Source organism: Ambystoma mexicanum, chromosome 6q, assembly GCF_040938575.1.
Source record: "Ambystoma mexicanum isolate Mex_15411 chromosome 6q, UKY_AmexF1_1, whole genome shotgun sequence".
Lineage (NCBI taxonomy): Eukaryota > Metazoa > Chordata > Amphibia > Caudata > Ambystomatidae > Ambystoma > Ambystoma mexicanum.
In genome coordinates, this window is record NC_090937.1 from 1103689822 (window position 1) to 1103712395 (window position 22574).

At 43.2% G+C, this 22574-nt stretch overlaps 1 protein-coding gene across 2 annotated transcripts in view; it reads left to right on the top strand.

The window, feature by feature from the left end:
* LOC138516493 (uveal autoantigen with coiled-coil domains and ankyrin repeats-like) overlaps nucleotides 1–22574 on the top strand; it is a 523628-nt gene that overhangs the window by 130279 nt on the left and 370775 nt on the right. For both annotated transcript variants that reach the window (XM_069631668.1, XM_069631667.1), the window contains exon 3: nucleotides 2571–2685. In XM_069631668.1, coding sequence (XP_069487769.1) covers nucleotides 2571–2685 — 115 coding nt within the window. The remainder of the gene's footprint in view (nucleotides 1–2570; nucleotides 2686–22574) is intronic.

A 22574-nucleotide genomic window follows, 5' to 3' on the forward strand; every position in this document is an offset into this window, starting at 1 on the left:
TCTGCTGAACTGCGAGGCAAGCAACAAAGTGTGGGAACACTTCTTCCCACCCTCACTACATCAGCACGTTTCTGCCATTGAGCAGGAAGAGGGAAAGCCTGGAAGACAAAGTGTGGATTTTTCGTTCTCTGGGGACAACTCCTCACGGTCCACTAAATTGGTGTTTGGTGGTGTGCAGGCACAGGATGAGTGTGGAATAGCGGCGCTCTGAAATGTACATTTCTAGGGCAGGGTGGGCAGTTGAGTGAATATGGGGTGGTGGGTATTTATACAAGATAGATGTCAATGTCAACGTATATATTAAGCAGTAGCTGGCATTGTATGGTATTTCCAGTGCATTTCTAGGCTGTGCTTGGCAAATGAAACAGCAACTGGACATGTGAGGATGGATATTAGTGACTATTCCATACATATGAAGCATTCATTGACGTTGCATGGCCTTACTGGGGCATTCAAGGTTGTGCTTGGCAAACGTTGGCATAAAATGGACATGTGATGTTGCACTGTATAGACAGCGACTATACCGGGCATATGAAGCATTTACCGCCATTTACCGGCAGTGAAGGGCAATGCTGAGGCATTTGCCGCTCCCCTTTGCATGTTATGGAAGTAACTGGACACGCACAGTACATATGGAGAATATGCAATGCACATGAAGCCTTGATGAACGTTGTTTGGAATCACTGAGGCATCCAGGTCAAGGTGTACCTTAAATACTTTCAGATTTCATCAAATTATTCATAGAGTTTTCTTTTGCTTCATTGCGTTGTTAAGTTGAAGAGGCCAGGATGTGAGGAAAATGCTTCTCAATGCCAAGAGCCAGATTTCAAACACCAGATGCACTTAACAATCAGTTTTAAATTCATGAAAATTGGATTATTTAAAGATGTTTTCTGAAAATATTATGATTTTAAAAAGTGTCAAGAGACCAGACTTCTTTTAAAGGGTAGCCAAGCGTGCATGCAATATATGTTCTGGGATAAGGGACGTTGCCCAGTGATTCATGGGAGTCACAGCTCAGGTTTCTGGGAACTGAAAGTCTGAAACCTGCGAAAAACCTAAGGCTGTTTGGAGGATAGCTGTTCCTCCTTGCCTTTTATGATGCTGATAAGGTAATCCGATGCATTCATTCTTTATATAAGCTTCCGATATAGCAGGCATTGAATGAAATTGTCCACTGCAATCCAGTAACTTTCTATGGTAAACAAAACACAGAGCAAATGCATGTGTTTATTTGATGTCCTCGATGAAGCCTGGACCTGACCCCAATGAGCAGCAGAGCTCTGAATAGAGAATTTATAGCCGTATAGACGTCAGCAATTATCTACACAGATATCTTCCACCAAGGGGTTCTGAGTGCCATCTGCTAGACAATGAGAGTGATGCGCAAGTTGGCCATGGATGAGCAGGTGGCCGCAGTCTGTACGACTGGCCACTTTAAACTTCAGATTCTACGGAAGGTTCTTCCTTTCGTTCCTATAGTTTGCCAAGCCCCAGTTGTCGCTGCCTTAGTACTGAGTGTGTTAGACTATTGTAATTCGCTCTACTTTGGGCTGCCCCCGCTACCTGATTAGGCAGCTTCAACTTCTACAAACTTCTGTGGCTAGATCCATCTTTCGCCCCCCCCATTTGGGGCACACATGTCCCCCTTATTGAGACAATTGCATTGGTTGCCTGTGGCGGATCGGATTGATATGATATAATATGGCATTTATAACATGCCTACACACAAGTGGATTATGTTTAAGTCCATGTGTATAGTGCACTGGGCTTTTTATGGCATTGGAGCTGAGTACCTACAAGCCAGATTTGTGCGCTATCCCCCCACGCGCTCCCTCCGCTCCGAGTCTGCCCTTCTGATAGCTGTTCCTCATTTTAGGCTGGCCGGTTCAGGGGTGGGGGCGCGCTTTTTCTTTTGTGGACGCCAAAGCTTGGAACAATCTCCCTCTTGCCTTGCCGAAGACTGTTGATCATCTGGTCTTTTGGCAAAACCTGAAAACCATATTATTTAAATAGCCTATCTTTATTGAAACCTTTCCTACACCTTTAGTACCATGATGCCCTCGGGTGTATGCGCGCTCAACAAGTTTCGATAACATAACATAACATAACATATGAGGCCACTCAGAACTCTGAGCTGGAATACACCCTGTGGTTGAAAACTACCCAGTGTCATTGTCTAGGCTGTATGGAGACACTGCACGTTCCTTTTCCACTCCCTGCACCAGCAGTGCTGGTTGTGTGGAGGGCAGCCATGCGGCAACAATATACTACATAAAATGTACGTAAGATTCCCTCGCCCCAAAGCAACCCAAAAAGATGAAAAAAATACACGTCAGGAAAAATGCTGTATCCCCCTGTTGTGATGTCAGACCAATTGATTGTAACTGCCATAAGCCTCTAGTGCACATTTAACTGGACTCATCACCATTTGTAATGACATGTATCTTGCCTCTGATAGAGTTCACCAATGTATATTTCTGATGGTATATTTACTTGCTGCATATGTAGATAATACTGTCTTTCCAATTCTTTTTTCCATTATTCACAATCGGATTTTGCATTTTCAGGCCATGAATCCAGCAGTAAGGTGTCAACCCCCAAACAGCGATTGATTGACCATGTATTGGCCAGAAGAAGCATTGAACAATTTGAAAAGACTGAACTCAACAATGAAGTCATGAGGTACCAGTGTGATATCTTTAGGAACATCAGTTACAGTACATGCTCCTAGGGACATGTACCACATCCATTATAATTACATCATCAATTCTCCTCAAGATTCTTTCTAGCTCCTCACTCATCAGTCCCCCTTCCTCACTCCTACTGAAGCTTAGCCCCCTCTCATTGTTCCGTCACAATAATCACACATATAGATATTTGAAGACATTGGGCCTCATTTTGACCCTGGCGGTAGAGTGATAACGGTGCCGGTATTGCTGCCGGCGCCGCTATCACTCTACCGCCACATTACAAGTTCTGCAAGCGGGGCCACACTGTACACCTGGTCAGACTGACCTGAAGAGCGGCACCCACTAGCAGAACAGGATGCTAACAACGGTCCTGTTATTAACGGGACCATTGTTAGCATCCTCCCCATTCCCATTGAGCCCTATGGGGGCTCAAATGGGAATGGGGCTGTACCGGGTCTGGGTCCTGCGAATGGGAATTACCGGGCCCGTAAAGGTCGTAATGGCCCGGTAATTACCATTTTTTTGGGCTCCGGACCCGAGTTTGGGGGTAGCCATGCCGGTAAAAACGGCATGGCTACCTCCAAACTCAATGGCCCATAATCATTAGTTCTCCTTACTTCTCACCTCACCCCTTTCTGACTCCTCCCTGGTCCTTCTCCTGCCTGTTGCTTTTCCATATTCCTTCTGACTCCTCAATTTCTCTCCACACTTACCTGTTCTGCTTCTTGCTCCTCGATCTCTCACACCTCGTCCATCTTCATCACTCAACACTTGTACTTACTGCTCATTCCAGTTCGTTAGTCAAGTGTCACCCTATTCTCTCTTCAGGGCTACTTCAAACCAATATTCCTAATGAACGGAACCCATGTAAGTTATTGAAACAAGAACTATTCCCTGCTTCTGAGTTCTTTATTCTCACGGATGAGGGGAAGAGGTGACATACATGCTGTACTGATGTTAGGTTAAGATGGAATAGCAGATTGGATTTTGGTGTACCTGCATAGTAGTGGAATAAGGCCTGCTAAACATCTTTTTATAGTAATGAAGGCCTAAGGTTATGGCTAGTACAGAAGAGACTATTTCTTTATTTGTATTGGACCCCAGGCAACGCAAGGTCTTTGTCTGGCTAGTTCAGGTACTTGCTGGTGGAGTGGCTCCTGGGAGGGGCAATTTGTGTCATCTTCTTTGGGACAGTCCAACATTCTCCATCATTCTGGAACAAGGTTCTAGATAGGGTTAATACACTGTAGTTATGGGCTTGGGAAGGTCACCTGGAATAGTTATTTTTCTTTTCTTTGATGGTTTGCCTGGGTTGTGTATTTCCCTTGTGCATTGGCTGTGTAGTGATGTGAGCGGAACCCTGCTAAGAATAAAGTCCTGAAGTTTGAAAATCCAGGTGCGAAATGGATTCAAGATTTGAAGCTGCTTCTAATTTCAATCTAATAATTATTTAGTTGTTAACAGGTGTATGCCAAAACCATGCAACAATCGCATTCAATAATGTCCACCCTCATTTTAAAACCATTTTAAAACCTCATTTGTAAACCATCAAAGCCTACTATATCACATTTTAATCACTTCTGGAATGTAAATTCAGACAATTGTCAGGTGCCAAGCATAAGAGGGACCTAATTTATCCTGCTCAGAACTAACTTCATGATGTAGAAAAAGTGGCTGATATATTGTTTCATGATAACTATGAGCTTACTGCAAAGTGAAGGAACATGTATGAGCTCTTGTGCTGTGGAAATGCACAGGGAACAGGTTCTTTCATCATAGTCAATCTTTTGCCAGGCTCCTACAATAGCCTACATGTTTACCTGGCAAAGCTTGAAAGTTAAGTGGAAAGGTCTTGTCTCCCAGCCCGGTAAATCTTCTAGATACCTTTGCATTGTCTTTGGCACGGCTATCCAGCAAATATCATTTGTATATTTACAGCTAAGACTCATGGTACAATCTGATCATAAACTTTCTATCACCGTTATTTATTTAAGGATCTTTTCATATGTGATACATGCATCATTGTCAAGTTAACTGTATCACCTGCCAAGATAAGTAAAGACAAACTCTGGGAATGTAGGGGTTTGGCTAAGCTCTTACTGGATTAAGTTCTTTTAACGACCCTTGATATACAAGGAACAATCATTGGCACATTATGACAAGTCCTGCCCCTAATCTAATCTAAACGCCACAATGGAGGTAGACCTATGAATACACATAAAGGACCTGCATAGCTTACACTTCATTGTTACTTTCAGTTACGGACTGGGGCATGAAATTGGCTCCAGCATGGATGAAAACGTGCCCCCGAGTCGAAATAACAATTAATTCCTTTTCTGAAAGACTACTTGTGCAGTCCCCAAGAGTGAGTTATTTTGTCAAAATGTGTTTCAACTTGTGCAGTTTAAAGAATATTTGTTCAGTAACAATGGTCAAATCTACTAGCTCCAAAGTGGAGCAACTCATCAAACTGGCCCAGTTGAGCCAAAATAAAAGTGGCCCATTTTGACCAATAAAACAATCCCACAGTAGCAAGCTGAGCCTATAATTGGGGCATTGCTCTGTTGCCCTATAGGCAAGTCTCAGCCTTATTACTATCTCTTCCAGGATAATTGAGGATTAGCACTCATCCCTGTATATGAGTAACACTGGGTTTTCCACCTCATATAATGTTTTAGTAGATTTAAAACCTTGGAGTCATATGTCATAGTATATTGAATATTACTATTCCGTTATTTTTGCTATGTTTTCAAGGGATTTGACTTGCTTTTTTCATCTATCACAAATTTCAATCATATTTAATGCCTAGATAATAATCTTTTACAGAAGAAAGCTTCTATGTTGAACTCGGGCTGGAGGAGACTTTTGAGGAAGCCATTGCTTCGATCTACTTAATATTTGCAAAGCTCCGTTTTTGAGTCTTTGTTCTTGTTTAATTACAAATTACAGAGAACATGGGAATGTTATATTGGACTTTATGATTAGGTTCTCTTTACATACTTCACTTGCCTGTATGATATTTCTTTTCAATGTTAAATAATATGAAATATATAAATGCTATAATAGCTGTTTTAAAAACTCTTGCCATAGTAGATGTTTTGTACTGCAACTCCCGTCAGCCCAATCCAGCATAATTTTTTTTTTTTTTTTTTTTATTATAATGTTTTGTTTGATTTTACAAACTTTTCATTTTCATTTCTTCATAAAAAAGAATAAAAATAAATAAAAAAAAAAAAAAGGAAAAAAAAAGAAATATAAAAATACGACAAAAGAAACTAGACAAAGTGACATTATGAAGTAGGAGCATCATAGAATCCTTGTTTCTGTTTCCTTCGTTCGTTTCAAATGTCATTTGTTAATAGCTATCCAGAATTTAATAATTGTTAAAATTAACTTTTGATCTTGACCTCTTAGCAGATTGTCCCATCTTTCTTTGGTTGTTAATTCTTTCTTTGATATACCAAAATAGTCTCTGTGTAGAGATCTTTGGTCTTTCAAGGCCGTGCAAATCATAACCAAATGAAATAAAGTTTCTTTGTTGGTTGCAATTTTACAAAAACGGCAGGATGATGTTATTTTGTTTGTTTTATCAATCATAGCTTGATACTCTTGTGTTGGTAGGATATTCAGCCTAAATCGGAAGAACAGGTCACGGATATGACAATCCGGGAAGATGTTTAGATAGGCAGGTAATTCGTGTAAGGCTCTTGTTTCTATTTGGCATTTTAGATGTCTTTTGTATTGGGCTTGATCACCGATGGTTTGGATCCAGTCGTTCGTCTGAATTTTACGTTTGGCATATTGAGGTCTATTGATTAACATTTCTTCAGATATATCGCCAGCTTGCATTTCCGTTTTGATTTTAGAACTCCATTTTATTAGTGCTGTGATATGAAAAGCGTTTTTTTTTTCTCTCAATATTTCTAATGACGGGATCTTATCTTTTGTGATTATTTTTCTAAGAAGGTCCATTTGCTTCCATAGAACGATGGATTTAATGGATTGGAGAGCTAGTTCGAATCGTATTCTTGCCATAGGAAAAGACTTTGGAAGGGATAGGGTTTTTCTCCAAAACAGCGCTTCATATCTAGTCCAATTAATGGATTCGTAGTTGATGAGGGATTCAGAAGCATACGATAGAACAGGAATTACTTTTTGTTTGTACAAGGCTATTATTGGTCTAAAAGAATATGTGCCATACTTCCTATGGAAGAAGCTGCCTTGTCTGGCCAGAGATCTGGCTTTGTCCTCTAGATAATTTTTCCATTCCTGTTCATTTGCAGAGGAGTTGATCATCGCACCCAAGTATTTCATCGACGTTGTCATGGCGATCTCATTTCCATCTAAGAGTATTTTTAGGCTGGGTTTATGGGTTTTCTGTGGGGCGAGTCTCATCGTCCTTGTTTTGTTACAATTAATCACTAGATCGTTCTCCTGCATGAATTCTTGGGTTTTATCTAGAGATTTTTGTAAGCCCGCTATAGTCTTGTCCAGAATGATGATGTCATCAGCATAAATTAAAGTCTGAACAGTTTCGTTGTTGATTTTAGGAGGATTCGCTACTGAGTTTTGAATTTGTTTGCTAAAGTCAAATGTATACAAATTATACAAGCACGCAGCCAAAGGGCATCCTTGTTTCAGGCCATTAGAGGTTTGAATTGGAGAAGTAACTGTACCGTCGTTCGTTAGGCGAACTCTAACAGAGGTATTTGAATAGAGTTGCTTGATGGGGTGCAAGATTGAGTCTGGGCAACCCCAGGCTGTCAGTTTGGACCATAGCTTTGACCTGTTCACTGAATCAAAGGCCATTTTTAAATCTATGAAGATTACATAAATTTGATGTTTTTTTTGTATTGCCTCATGTTTAATCAGGTTCAGGAGTAGTAAGTTCACATTTGTTCCAACTTTCTTGATAAAGCCAGTTTGTCTTTGGTCTCGTTTGGCGTTTTCTATTGCCCAATTAGTGAGTTTTGTAACAAGATATCCTGCGAATAATTTGCCCAAGGGATCCAACAGGGCTATGGGTCTATAATTTGCAGGGGATTTGCGGTCTCCATTTTTGTAGATGGGAATCAAAACAGCAGAAGTCCAACTTTGCGGAATTTGTTTCGTTTTTTCTATCAGTTGGAGGAGATGAAAAAAGAAGGCTGCCCATTCTTGCGGGTTTGCTTTAAGGGTAGCGTTAGATAGACCGTCAGGTCCCGGTGCTCTGGAAGGGTTCAACTCCATGATGGTGATTCTTATGTCCTCCACATCCCAGTTGAGATTCCAAGGTTCTTTATTTTGCATTTTATTAGTTAGAGACACATTTGGATAGGTGTTGTACAAGGTTGTAAAATGCTTTGTCCATTCTTGAGCTTCGACTTCTTGGATCATAGCGGTTACTTTGGAAGCAGGATTGAGCAGAGTCCAAAAGTTCCTTGAGTTTTGATCTTTTAGAGCTGCTAAAATTGCTTCAGCGTCATTCTGTTTAGTTAGAGCTTTAATTGTTTTAATTGAATTAGAGTATTTTTGTTTTTCTTTTTTTATTTTGATCTCAAAGTCAGGTTCTTTCAATTTTTTTAATTGTCTGATTTGTTTTTGAAGCTTCTTTTTCTTCTGGGCAATTTCAAGATTGAATTGATGCTTATGACAGACAATAGGATGGTGTTTTTTATGTGATGGATGATGGTATTTCTCGAGAATCCAACTATAGTTAAGTTTTGCATGATCATGCAGTGTAGAATCTTTAAAAGTTGACAATAAGTCAGGTATTTGATGGTTTTTAATGCGAATTCTATTGAGAGCATTATTAATCTCGAGAGGTGGCAAAATTATTCGTGGATATTTTAAAGTTGCTGAGTCCCATGTGATTCTTATTTGGTGGTGATCGCTGGAAGTTTGAGGAATGTTTTCAGTAGAAGTTATTAGAGTTCTCAGGCCTTCTGAAGAAAAAATGTAGTCAATAATAGAATTTGTGTTGTTACAGGACCATGTTGGAATCGGGATTCCTTTATTGTCCACTGCAGGGTCGATTAATGTGATGTTACGAATCGATAATTCTTTTACCCATTTTTTAGCTCTCTCTGATAATGCATTTCTGTCTAGTTTTTGGCCTTGTTTGTCAAATAAATGGAAGTTGAAATCCCCTACAATTAAAAAGACCGTTCCATGGTTGAGTGAGACTAAATTATCGATTTCGTCCAGTATGGATTCCAGGAATTTATGGTCGTTCATTGCTGACGGATTCCAGTATATATTGAAAATAGTGATGTAGATATTATCCTTACATTGATCTTGGTCTGTAAATAAAGTTGAAATAAGAATGGTCACAAGCTGAGCCCAGGGATGGATGTTCTTTCTCGTTATAATTTTCCAAGATGGATTGATTTTCACTAGGATCATCATACCTGAGGCTGGTCGTCCAAGTTGAGAGGAGATTGCAGGGTTAGATAATGTAATAAACCCTTCGCAAACTACCTCCTCTTTCAGCCAGGTTTCTTGTAAACATATTATCTCAGTTTCATAAAGCACAGATGATCCTTCATTAAAAAGATGTTTATGGCCTCGAGTGTTCCACGAGCATAGTGAAATCACGCTCGGTTGTGTTGGATTTCTTATTGATTGTTATAAGTATGTTTTCTTGGTCGCGAACCGATGATCGTTGTATAGTACGTTTGTGTCGAGGGACCGTTCTAGATCTCTCCATCGCCCGCGTTTCTTTGTAAATTCATTTCGATCAAGAAATGCATTTTCCTCAGTATATTTTAAGGTTTTGTTGTACACATTTGTTTTATTATGACGATAGGAGTCCATTATCGCAAGTTTGTGGGTGTATTTGTTCAAAGCCATAAGGCTTGATACAGTAATTTCTTTAGCTTCGAATCCCAGAATTTCCAATTGTTGTTTAGTAGACAATACACGATTCATAAGTTTTTCGGAATAGAAGTCTATCTGTACAGAGTCCATTTTGTTTTTATTAGGAAATAGAATTACTTCTATATCTCGCGATTTGATATCCGCTGTTTGTGGAATAGCATTTAGGAGGCGTAATACATTTGCTCTATTCAATATTACAGCCTCTTCATTACTTGCTGCACAGGAAGCTAGAGAAATTCTGAATGCAAGAGACCTTGTTTTCCAGTTAAGAAAGGTCGGTCTAATCAGTGGAGGGTCCGGTTGAGCTGAGAGAGACATGTTGTTACTTGGTTTTTGGTTCACTTCTGACTGTGACCCTGCGTCATCTTCAGACACTTCTGAGTATTCTAAAGAGATGATAGAGGAGTGCTGAGAGGTGTAACTCAAGTCCGCAGAATCAAAAGAAGATTCTTTACATTCGTCTAGCACAAGAAAGATCTCGTCTTGTGGATCTATAGAGCTGAACGTCTTATGTGTCATAACTTCAGGAGTTGTAACATCATCAGAGTTATTCTCGCCATCGATTACTGATGCAGTGATTTTATTAGAGGCATCTTGATTTATAACTGTCAGTAGTGCATCTAGTGGTTCCGATTGCATTTTATCCATATCTTTATTGGATGAGGTTGGTCCAGTATCACTTGACGTAGAGGCAGCAACATCTGGCAGGCTGCTAGAGTTACCCTTTTTTTGTTTTTCCCTTCCGGTCTTGATTGTGTTTTCTTGCACGGATTTTTGTACAATTTGCATTTTCCTTAAAAAGGCCCGTGAGCCCGTTTGGAGTTTTTTTGTGAGTTTCTTTTTGTTTGTTTTTGGAAGAGGTGATATTCCCACTGAGCCTCGTTTAGTCAAATCAAAGATGTCAAAAGGGATACATGCCGGCGGTTCAGAGTTAGGAGTAGGCATCATATGATTTGGATTTATTGTACCGCTGTTGATTGGATGTACTTCAAGATCGGGCCGTTGTTCTGTTTTTGGACCGTCAGTTTGTACAGTGTTATCAATAGTTTGAGATTGTTTTGCTAGACCTGCAGAAAGGGGCAGCACTAGCGATTGTTTCTTTATTTTTTCATCTAACATTCTTTTTGTGATGGTGGAAACAGTCTCCATTAGATTTTGTTTATCGGCACGATCTTGTCTTGCGATTTCGGCCAGTCGACTTTGCCATATACGCGATGTTTCTGCTTCATGATTTAGACGTTCTTGGATAGTTCCAATAAAACTTTCTAAATACGTTTGCTTGGTCATAATCATTGCCAATAAGGTGGCTTGATCTTTGGTAGAATCTACCATTGCTTCTTGTAATTTTAAAAAGGGGATCATAGCTATAGAAAGTACAGCGACTAACGAGTTTTGTAGTTCCAACATCGTCGTAGGTAGTCTGTTTGGTTGGTCTTGAAAGTCGTCTGTTCCTTCAGACATCTTAGGGGGTAAGAACGGATCATGCTCTATATTATCTTGAATGGTCTTTGGAGAAGTTTTTATATGTGCATAGAGACCCTTAGGGACAATTGGGGTCGAAGTGTTTATTTTTGGAGCTATTGTTGGATTCTGATTATCTCCGAAAATGTCTTCTCTTTTTTGTTGGGAATCCATGATTGCATTGATTTCAGTTATATCAAGCGATAATCGTGCAGTACGAACTGAGAGAGGTTGTGGTTTGTCATTGACAGTCGTTTTGTTTAATAAATAAGAAGATTGCCATTGTTGTTTTGCAAGTTTCGCTCGATCCCTAAGGGTTTGTGAATGACTGGGGTCGTCAACAATAGTATTACTTTGCACTTCCGCAGGTTGAAAACGCGGAGGTGGCGGCAAGAGAGAATCCGGCTCGATATTCTGGATTAACTGTATTGCTGGCATTATATTTCCAGGGGATTGTTGAGGTGCTGTTAAATGCTGGGCCTGCTGATCTGCTTGCTGTAATTCAGACGCCAAGTATACATGCGGAGTGGAAGATAAAATCGGGGTTCGTTGCCCTTTTGTATCAGTTTTGGTAGGACCATTATTAACCATGGATAGCGTTTCATCCAGTTTGCCTTGGAGGCGAGTTCGAGGTTTGATGGGCTCCATTTTAGGGGGTATATCACTCAATGAGGAGTATAACAGTGGGATAAGAGATAATATATGGAGCGTGCACTTACCGCACACAGCCGCAAACAGCCAACAACAGCCGTGCCCTTTACTCCACTGCGGGCTTCACGCCGCAAGGGCCGCTGGGTGCAGCTTTTATGGGTCTTCCTGGAGGTGTGGTCAAAAAAGGGTCACGTGACTCCAGTCACGTGACAGGCCAGGAAGAGAAGGTGCTCGCTTCAACTACTAACGGCTCCAGCCGTTAGACTGACGCGAATCGGAGCAAGTCGCGGTTGCAGGTAAGGAAAGATCACAGCAGCAGCCGCACAGCCAACAACAGCCGTGCCCTTTACTCCACTGCGGGCTTCACGCCGCAAGGGCCGCTGGGTGCAGCTTTTATGGGTCTTCCTGGAGGTGTGGTCAAAAAAGGGTCACGTGACTCCAGTCACGTGACAGGCCAGGAAGAGAAGGTGCTCGCTTCAACTACTAACGGCTCCAGCCGTTAGACTGACGCGAATCGGAGCAAGTCGCGGTTGCAGGTAAGGAAAGATCACAGCAGCAGCCGCACAGCCAACAACAGCCGCGCCCTTTACTCCACTGCGGCCTTCAGCATAATCAATGTTGAGGGATCATGGAAGTTGTAGCCCAAAACACCTGGAGAGCCAAAGTTTGACTCCTGTGCTATTTCCTTATTCAACCTCTTTATTTATCAGCTAGAACTCCTCACTCCCCAATCTCATTATTTATTGTTTCCCCCACTTCTTCTGCCTTACTCCTCCTTCTTTTTTCATTATATTTTCAGTTTTATTTCCCCTGGTTAGCATGTACAGTGGGTTGCAATGTGATTGATTGGTGCAAACTACCTGTCTTCTTATTCTCAGCATGCTGCCTAGATGTAAGCCTGATAGTGGTGTCCAGGGACCCCAAGAGAAAACCGGAGATGTCTTTATGGAGGGGGAGCAGAAGGGGCACGTACCCCAACTCCCACCTTGGGAGGAAAGGAGCCACATGGTGGCCTTATGCAAAAAAGTATGCCTGTTTGAAAATCATAAATAACAGGCCAGGGTATTTTGTAGTACGCTGCTGAGGCTAAAACCCTGCTGCCTACCTGTGATTGACAAGCACAATCCATTCAGTTCAATTGATCATTTACTGCTTCCTCTATTCATTGTAGTTCATACAGTGGGTATGTTTACTATAGTACAACCCCTGTAGCATTTTCACGTTTGTGAACTGTATCTTGATCACTTGCAAAACCAAAGTCAAATGCATATTGATACATTCGAGTTCCACTATGGTTCAGAAGCTAGCTCAGTGTGTTAAGCACTTCTTGCAGAGATATTTGTTCATATACCAGATCATAGTACTCACATTCATTTGTTTTCTCTTACTTGTACACTTCCCTTCATGATGGAGAGAATGAGGCTAAAATCCTTAACCTGAAGCATAGCATTCCTATATCACATTTTTGAAATGTTGATTTATTATGTGATTTGTATACTTTCCAAGTCAGGCCTACAAAGCAGTATATTTGTTTAGTTCATGAAAGTTAAACATTCACAAATATATACATCTTGCTAAATGACAAGAACTGAACATCTGTTTGGTCAAGGGCTCCCAACTCAGCTTCATCTCTTAATTAAAGTGGTTGATCCTGTCCAACTCAATTAAACTGTCACATTTGCCAGTCCCGAAATATTTCTAAATTGTCAGCCTGTAAGAGTGATTTAGTGCTCAGGGTACTCACTCATTGTTTAACTGGCTATAGTGTTGCTTCATATATAGATAAAAGTCACAGCTGATATATCACAAACCTCAAATTCACTAGAAGCTCTAACACTTGATAACCATGGCCCTCTTCTGATCTCAGTCCAGGTTACGATCTGTGCATCGTCCTGTCAGCTTCTAATCAGTATCCACTATCTATGCCATGGTATGTGTATCTTTCTCGTTGCTTCCGGGCCTCAACCACCTGTTCTCTCTTCTGGGTGGCCCTGTCCAACATGTGGGGCCACCCACGCTCACCGTGTGATCCGGGCTATATAACTTGTCTTTGGGTGTGCCTCTGATGGGGTAGGGGTGCACCTGAGTCACTGCCATAACTTCGGCTTTTCCTGATCTTCAGAGTGGGGCCCATAGGCTGGAGGGGCCTCCCGCAAATCACTGCCACACGCCAAGGCGACTGGAATGTCCTTAAGGCGGCCCCCGCTGGTGTGGGTTCGCCCGCATCACCACCACACCCACGCACACCATGTTATTTTCAGGTAGCATCACCGTTGGATTGGGGATGCCCCCACACTCACCACCGTTTCCCGGGCACCATTTTGACATCCGGCAGCATCGCCGAGGCGCAGCGGGCAGGCCGCCAAAGCTTCACCCGGGCGACTCCGCCATAGTAGCCCAGAACATTTCTTCACCTTGGCTACCTGACGGAGCAGCTCAAGGCTTCCTGCATCCCACTCTTCAGCCGGGCTGGCTGGCGACCCAGCCCAGGACTTTCCCCTTCACCGCTCCTCCCTTCTGCATTGGGCAGCCCTACGATCTTCACCTCCCGGGCCATCACCGCCGGCCACGTGGTGGGCTGACTGGGGCACAGTCCGGCATCCTGGTTTGGGGCCCTTCACGCGGCCCAGACCTGGCTGTTCTGACTTCGGCCCGGGCAGCCCCACACACAGTGCCTGGGACCTTAACTCCGCTGGGCTAGTCCGGTCTGTCCCACAGGGAGGCCAACACCTGCCACAGCCCCATGAGCAGCCGGACTGCTCCTGCCACGCAATCCGGCACCAAAGTCATCACTCTGGAGGGCTCTCACACATACGGTTCGTGAACCTCAATATCTCTCTGCCTTGGAGGGCCGTTCGAGGCAGCGTCCCTCCCTTGCTGTTATTTTCTTATTGTTTTTCCTCTTCTCCTATCTCTTCTGTCTTTCTACTCTTTCCCAACTGTCTTTCAACTGTCACTTTATTTTAAATCCTCTTTGGATTTGTTTCTCCCCTGGCCACTCCATTCCTGGGCAGGGGAGGTCTGTCTCTTTGTTCTCCTTTTTTTCCTTTCCATGGTGGGCTGGATGGTGTAATCTACAAGTAAACATACAGACACAAACACTAAATAAAATACTTTTATTAACCCTGGTGTCTATGGCTTTATTTCAAAATTTTCCATTAGGGTAAGCACATGCAGGCCATACTTGCAGGACCCCTTGTGGACCACGGGATACATGACCTTGAAGAGAACCATGGCAAATACCATTCAAGCATCAGTCTAGTTAAGCCCCCTCCAGTCCAAACCTGACCCGGGCTTTCGACAATCGGAACTATGGTTTAAGACAAAGGTTTGCAACCTGCAGCTCTTTAGGTGTTTTGGACTACAACTCCCATTATTCCTCACCATTGATTATGCAAGGTAGTGCTGATAGGACATGTAGAGCAAAACATCTGGCAAGTCAAAGGTTTCAGACCTTTGGTGTAACTGGTGTCTGATGTCATCATTTGGCCTACTGCAAAACCAGCATGCTGGGAGACCACTTTAGCCATTATGTAGTCTTTTTTTAATTGGGCAAAAGACTGTTCCCTTAAATAGTCCCTTGAGAATGTGAATGATGTAGTTTAGAATGGTGTGCGGGGACTGATAACTTCTAGGCTTTAGACTGCTTTCGGAGACACCTGTATGTGAAGGAGGTGGTACTACACATGATGATTTATGCTGCATCTTTGACATGTTGTGTAGGTTGTGTGTAACACTACCGGAACTGACTGATATGTTACCAAGAATGCATTTTTAGCATGTCGATGACATGTCGCTAATTCTAGGATCCATTGTTAGAAGACACAACATGTCACCTACATCACACTAACACATTTCAAAGAGGACACAAATGCACCCTGTAGCTGGTGTTTAGTCTTAGCGTGCTTAATGCATGGTCAGAAATTAAACGGAATGAAAACACGCCTATGACTGCTGAATATCCTTTCGAGAAGTCTATCTTCGCAAGTTTATTATTCCTGACTTTGGCCCTCATTATTAGTTTGGCGGTGCCGTAAAATGCGGTAGTAATACCATTTGCCATTGCATTACCGCACCGCCCAACTACGAGTTTGGGGGTAAGGTGGAGGAAAAACCTCCAGCACCAAACTGGAGGTATATCCGCCACCTTACTGCCCAAAATCAGACAATTTGGCGATATTACTGCCGAAATTCCCCATGGAGTCCCATGCACTCCGATTAAAGGCGGAATAACACTGCCTACCACCACTTGTAATCTGACGGAAATACCACCGGACCAAGTGGCAGTGACCGTGATACATTTTGGTGGCATGCTGGCGGATTTACCAACGAGATACAACTAAACTTTTAATAAGGCCCTTTATCAGGAAGTTATCACTTGGATTGTGGCCATAACATCTTGGTGCATATCTCCTCTTTTACGTGCTTTAACTTTTGATTGTGCCTCATTGTGGTACTTGTTTTGTTGTTGGCATTTTGAAAGTTTTTGAGGATTTAAAATTGCTCATATACTTAATATACTTGAGTGCAGTCACTGGGACAACCTGGATGCACTTATCTCTGGTCCACAGCAGTACTGCAGTCTAGGTCTTCCTAGCGAGTGCTACGCTCTTCATTTGATCTTCAGAAAGTATGTTTTCTCCTTTCTGAAGTTTTTCCAGTCTGGAAATATCATGGCTACTACTGCAGTGTTGACTTCCGGAGTTGATAACGTTGTGAGCCAGGTAGGATGGTAGCTTGGTCGTTATTTCCTGCTATGTGATAAGGCAGGCTTCAATGTGCAGGACGGTGCTCTAAGGGGCAGCACACAGCAAGGAGGGCTTTGGCGCTTGGATGGATGTTCTGAAGCGTGAGATGAGAAGGATGGTCTTGATTCTGTGGAGGAGTGGGAGCTGGGCTGCCTGTTCTTTTCATCACAATGGGCCTCGTATACAGGTTTGGCGGTAGGGCACAGCTACCGCCAAACTCACTACCTGCCCCGGCACCTGCGAATGGGCCATTACCGGCCCATCACGAGTTGAATGGGCCGGTGGTAATTGCCCATTCGCGGGTGCCGGTATGGCCGGCCTCCCGATCCCCATTCTGCCCCATAGGGGGGTTGGGAGCATGGTTGCACCGGCACCGTTAATAATGGTGCCGGCGCAATCACGAGTTCTGCTCGCCTGGTCAGACAACGCGCGCAGTCCGGCACCAGCAAGCAGAACTTGTAATGTGGCAGAGAGATAACAACGGCGCCAGTAGCACTACCCGCGCCGTTGTTGCCTTTCCGCCACATTCACAATGAGGCTAATGTGCATCTTGAAGGAAGGGTCACAGTCAGTGATGAAGCTTTGAAGAAACTTTGGGCTAGTGATGGGCTGTAGAGAGAATCCATGGTGTTTTGTATTGGTAAGCAAATTCTGCACTAGGTCTTGTTACTTTGTGCTTAGCAGAGTTCTGAGGCAGATGAATTTGTTTATCATACTTTCAGGCACGTGGTTAATGTCTAGGCTTGAATGATGGAGAGGAAGTGTTTCAATCCATCCATGCCTTTGACTGAGTTGACTGAGCTGTTTGTGGTCAGGTTATTGGTGGATCTTGATGTTGGAGAATAGCTCTCCCAGTGGTTGATGTTGGAGAAGAGATCTCCCAGCGGTTAATTTTGGAGAAGAGATCCCTCAGTGGTTTCATGTAGAGGGTGATGATGACTAGGGGCAGAATGGACATTGTTGAACTATACAAGTTACGTGGCCACTGTGATGAAGTTATTTGTTATTTGCACTTATAGTGCGCCGAAAGCCTGCAGGCATCAGGCCGCAAAAAGGCAATGCAGATGAAAGAAACAAAGAAGCAGAGTATACAAGGAAAGGGTGTTATCCAAAAATGATGGGTTACACTCCCTTCCGAAACTTAAAAAGGTCAGTTTCAGCATGTAGAATTTTTGGAAGCTTATTCCATAAAGGGGAAGCCTGAGAGATGAAAGACCTGCCCAGCCCTCTGACCCGCTTGCTCCTAGGGGCTGAAAGGCATTTTCCATTACTAGATCTAGTAAGTCTGGTCGGAATATAGATCTTAACATATTCTATAAAATACGTTGGTGCCTAACCATTTATGCATTTGTGCACCAAAAATCATAACCTTCAAGTGGACACAAGCCTCCACAGGGAGCCAATGAAGGATTCCTCTGTGGGAAGAAATAGGCTTGTGTCTGGGTATGTTCTTTGACGATGCGTACCGCATCATTTTGCAGGATTGAAGTCTCATATTGTGTTTACTAGCCCCCAACATGAGGGCATTACAATAGTCCAGCCAGGGCATCACAAGGTCCCGTACCAAAGTGGCACATGTTGCCTCTGAAACATAAGGCTTCACTAGCCTAAGGAGATGTCATGTGTACTGAGCCTTATTCACTACACGCTCAGTGTTAGCATTAATGTTCAAGGAGGGTTGAAAAACTACTCCCAATGTTTTGACCTTATCCACAGTTTGAATAGCATGGCCTTCCACAGTGAAAGTGGCATACTGTGCATCCAACTTGGATCTTGCTTGAGATGAGCCAAAAAGCATCATCTCGGTTTTTCTTGGCATTTAAGCACATTCCATTATAGGTCATCCATTGTTGGATAGGGATATCCACTCTATTTATTAGGTCCGAATCCTCTGTGTACTTGCCGCTGAGTTGGTAAACGAGCTGGGTGTCATCAGCATAATTTGTGAAGTGGACACCCAGCCCGTCCAAAAGATTGCACAAAGAGCGGCAGTACACGTTGAAAAACGACGAAGGAGACATGCACGCACCCTGAGGGACGCCCAATTTTAGAAGTTCCTTGGGTGAATGCGCATTTGCCCAAACAATCCTTGACATATGACACATCAAAAAGGACCTGATCCGTGCCAGGGCATTACCTGACATGCTGCCGGAAATCAGCCTGTTCAACTGTTTGTCATGGTCGACAAGGTCAAAGGCTACGGATAAGTCCAACAACATCAGCAGCCCGACTTTGCCTTGATTCATGACCTGAAGTGCCCTCCATAACTGATGTGAAAAATCAGTCTGACATATGTCTTCCATAATTACAACCCGATAACCTCACTTGCAGCACCAAAGCCTGAAAAAAGGCCCATGAAAGTTGAAGAGCTATAGAGAATCCAAGGGGAGATCCCAAGATAAAGTGATTTGGTGGATGACTCAAACAGGGCCACTTAGTAGCAGTGAGGATGAGATGAAAATTCCTGCCTGGATAGAGTGATTCAGAAAGAAGGCGAGAGCGGAAATTGAAGGACATATGTGAGCTGCCAGGGTGAAGCAAAGCTGGGAAGTTCTGACATCTAACCCAAACAAGAAAGCAGACCAGCCGATAAAGAAAAGAGGACGCTCAAAGGTGGAGCATGAGCGGCTGCAGAGAGAAGGCCTGGGGACCTAAGAGAAGCAACTGGGGCTAAAGCTTGATGGTGCAAGGCTTTGAGAAAGCCACATTGAAGTTTTATGCTTCATTGTAGAACTTGGAGTATGAAAAAATGACATTGAAAGGGAACTCAGCATGCCTGAACCTGGAGTGTGAGCACACTCAGAAGGTGACAGTGAACATATGTTAGAGCTTGAAGTGCAAGATCCTAGAGTGTATTGAGAACACCTCATTGATAAGAATCACTGAATACTGGAATTAAACTTGGGGGTGTGTTACTATTAATATACTATGATATGATATGGCATTTATAACGCGCTGATACACAAGTGTTTCAAGGCGCGATATAAATGCTTATCTAGTGCACAACATTCATTGTTAATAGGCCTTAGGCAGCGATATACAATTAAAAAAGAAAATAGGGGAAGAAATGGAAGTAAAGTGAGAGATAGCGAAGGCGAGGAGCGATAAAACAGAGGGAGGGAGGGAGGTCAAGCAGCACAAGAAAGTTTTTTACAAAAATCGATTCTACCCATTCTTACACCTTTTGCTTATAACTAATTTGTTTGTTATTACAAATGTATTATTTGTTATAAAATATGTTTGCAATGGTAGGAAAATAGACAAACTGTTAATTATTGCAATCATACAAATATGAGGATTTGTGCTTTCTGATTGAAGGTCAATAATATCATGTATTTGGTCTTAGATTTCAAACAGAGCATTTGATAGTGCTGCTTGCACTGCTCTCTTTGTATCACATTGTTCCTTCCAACATTCCTAGGAAATACAAATACAGGCAGAAACTACAAACAAGTTCTCTCATTTCTCTCTATAGGTTATCATGCAGCCTGTGTTCAGTATATACCAGCATTGTGATGTATAGATATATTCCTGCTACACAATGTATGCTAGCATTGCCCTGTAAATGGGGTGTCTTGCAGCCAAGTGCCTATTCCATGCCAGGATTCCCATTGTAAAACAAACTTAAATCATGCCCATGCTTGAGCCTGTACTCCTACAAGTATACCCTCCACACACACACATAGATACAATTAGACTTACATATACACATTACATATACACATGTACACAATTGTAAGAGCACACACATTCACACAGACACACATATTCACACAACACTCACTCATTCCAAAGCTTTCTCTTTTCCCTTATCTGTAATTTCTTGTCAGTTTGCTCTCCAGTTCATATCCTACCCTTGGGCCATGCTGGGACATGAAGCTAGATTTTAGGTTATTGACACTTCCCTCTGCACGACTCATAGAAGTACATCAAGAGAGTATTGAAAAAGACACTCTTCAGGGGGCATGGCTGGCAGCAAGATAAATAAGAGGTGAGCCCCTCTAGCTCCTTAACTGCCTTGCTAATCCATCCAATTTGACCTGGAACCAAGTGCACAACCTCCAACCAACAGGAAGATTTGTTAATGTGAAGCCTGCCCCCACTTGATGAAATGGAAATCTCCTCATAGAAAAGACCCAGAGAAGATTTAATGATTGAAAGAGGGCACCACTCGTGACACAAGCTCACCAAAGGCCCCCGAGATCTATGACGCCTGAGAGCTGTGGCTTGAACCGGAGGGGGCGCCTGAGGGTGGACAGCAGTCGAAGAGAACGGAGTGAGCTTGCTAGAGGCTGGCAGAAGCCACAGGACAGAAACCTCTGAGGTGGGAATGGCCACAGAAGTATTCCAGACTCTGCCTCGGAGAGCCCCCAGCAGCCCACCGTCTATCCACCATTGAAGCGCATGAGAACTAAAGGAGCAGGTGAAGGGGTGGCATGGACGGCTGCCACAGCAAACTCAGGGTGAATTGGTGGCAGCGGTAAGAGAGGGCTGGGACCACCATGGAGGATAATGCAGAACCGACTTTCACTTCTATAAGCTACAGTTACTGTTTTGAGATGCATGAAGCCCACCACGCATATTTTCCCCAATTTGTGTTCAGGTCTGAAGCATCCCTGGCATGGTTACTAGGCCCGAGTGGGAGCATGGGACACCATATAGCGCATTACATCAAGAGAAACCACGAGACTCAGAGCTGTTTGAATCAATGTTGACATCTGCGTTATTGCCCTGGAGGCTTTGAAGGCGGCACCCCTCCATCCCAACCCCAATCCTATAATCATGGAGGGAGAAGATCGAGGGGGGGAGGGGCCCTGTTACTGGAATAGTGAAGTGGGCAAACGGTCAGAGAATGCAGAGGTAAAATGGATGTACTCACATCAATCATAATGGGTAGGGGCAAGGTGCCAGAGCTCCAAAGAAATAAAATGGAGAGACATATATGATTGGGCAACAGAAAGGAAAAGATAAAGGAGAGTTGGACAAGCAGCAGGATAATGGGACAGAGAAAGCCCATCAAGAGAGACGTCCAAGTGACCCATCAATAGGCATGGTACAAAGTACGATACAAGAAACAAGAGTTGCCCTGGAAGAAAAAATTGGCTAGGTAGACATGGTTGTAACACCTCTGTACAATTTCTAACAGACTGTCTACAGCAGAGGAATGCATATCAGAGATGGCAGATGCTGTGAAGGGGCTGCAACGGAAACTGGGGCAAACCAAAGAAATATTAAATGGCCTAGAACAGAAAACGGAGGGCAAAGGCTGCAGAAGGAAGATCCTGCAGATACAATATTTGTGTGGTATGTCTGCCAAGAAGGAATACGGGCAAGCTATGGACCTATTTATGGACTGATTTCTGGAGAAGTGGATCCTGGAAATCCTCCTGCCAAGGGGTCTTACAAATTCTTTCCAACAGATAGAATTCATGTGTAGCATCTCAACCCCCACTGCCGGGCGCCCCTTCCAGAGCAATTGTAGCAAACCTTTTAGCCTTTAGAGACAGTGATGGTATACTGCAAGCAGCAAGAAAGTTGGGTACAATTTTGCATGGAAGCCTGAAAGAGTCCATCTTTCAAAGTTATACTCAGCAAGCGCAGCAAGCAAAGTGGTTGTTTGAAGAGGTGGGTGCACCTGGCCAATATCAAATAATACATGCTCTTTTTTCTGGAACAGTTAAAGCTTATACTTGAGGGCAGAGCTTTGTTCTTTCCAGAGCCGCCAGCCACTTGTGACTGGTTAGAAAGACTGGGCATGCAGGAAACAATGTGGTTAGTATACTCAGAATCAGGGATCAACCCCACAGAACAGCAGGAGGCTGCAGAACCTAAATAAAACAGGATTGTGGTGAGGGAGGTTGGGACGATGAGTCTATTGGAATGTCTGGACAACTTGGGAAAGACTCACCTGAGCTCTTTAAGGAGTGACCGGGTCCAGAGAATGCAACCTGAATCCTGGGGGAGAGTGACGGGAGATAAAAGTTACATGAGAGCTCGCTCCAAGTATTTGGCAATTTACAATGAGCAGTAGTATATTGCATTCAGGGTAGAAATTAACTGAATGTTGCATGGATGTGGTGGGGCAAGATGAATGAAGTATGCAAACTGGACAGTGGTCCAGAAAATGTTGAAAAGTGTGGACACAGAATGATGGGGTGGTGGG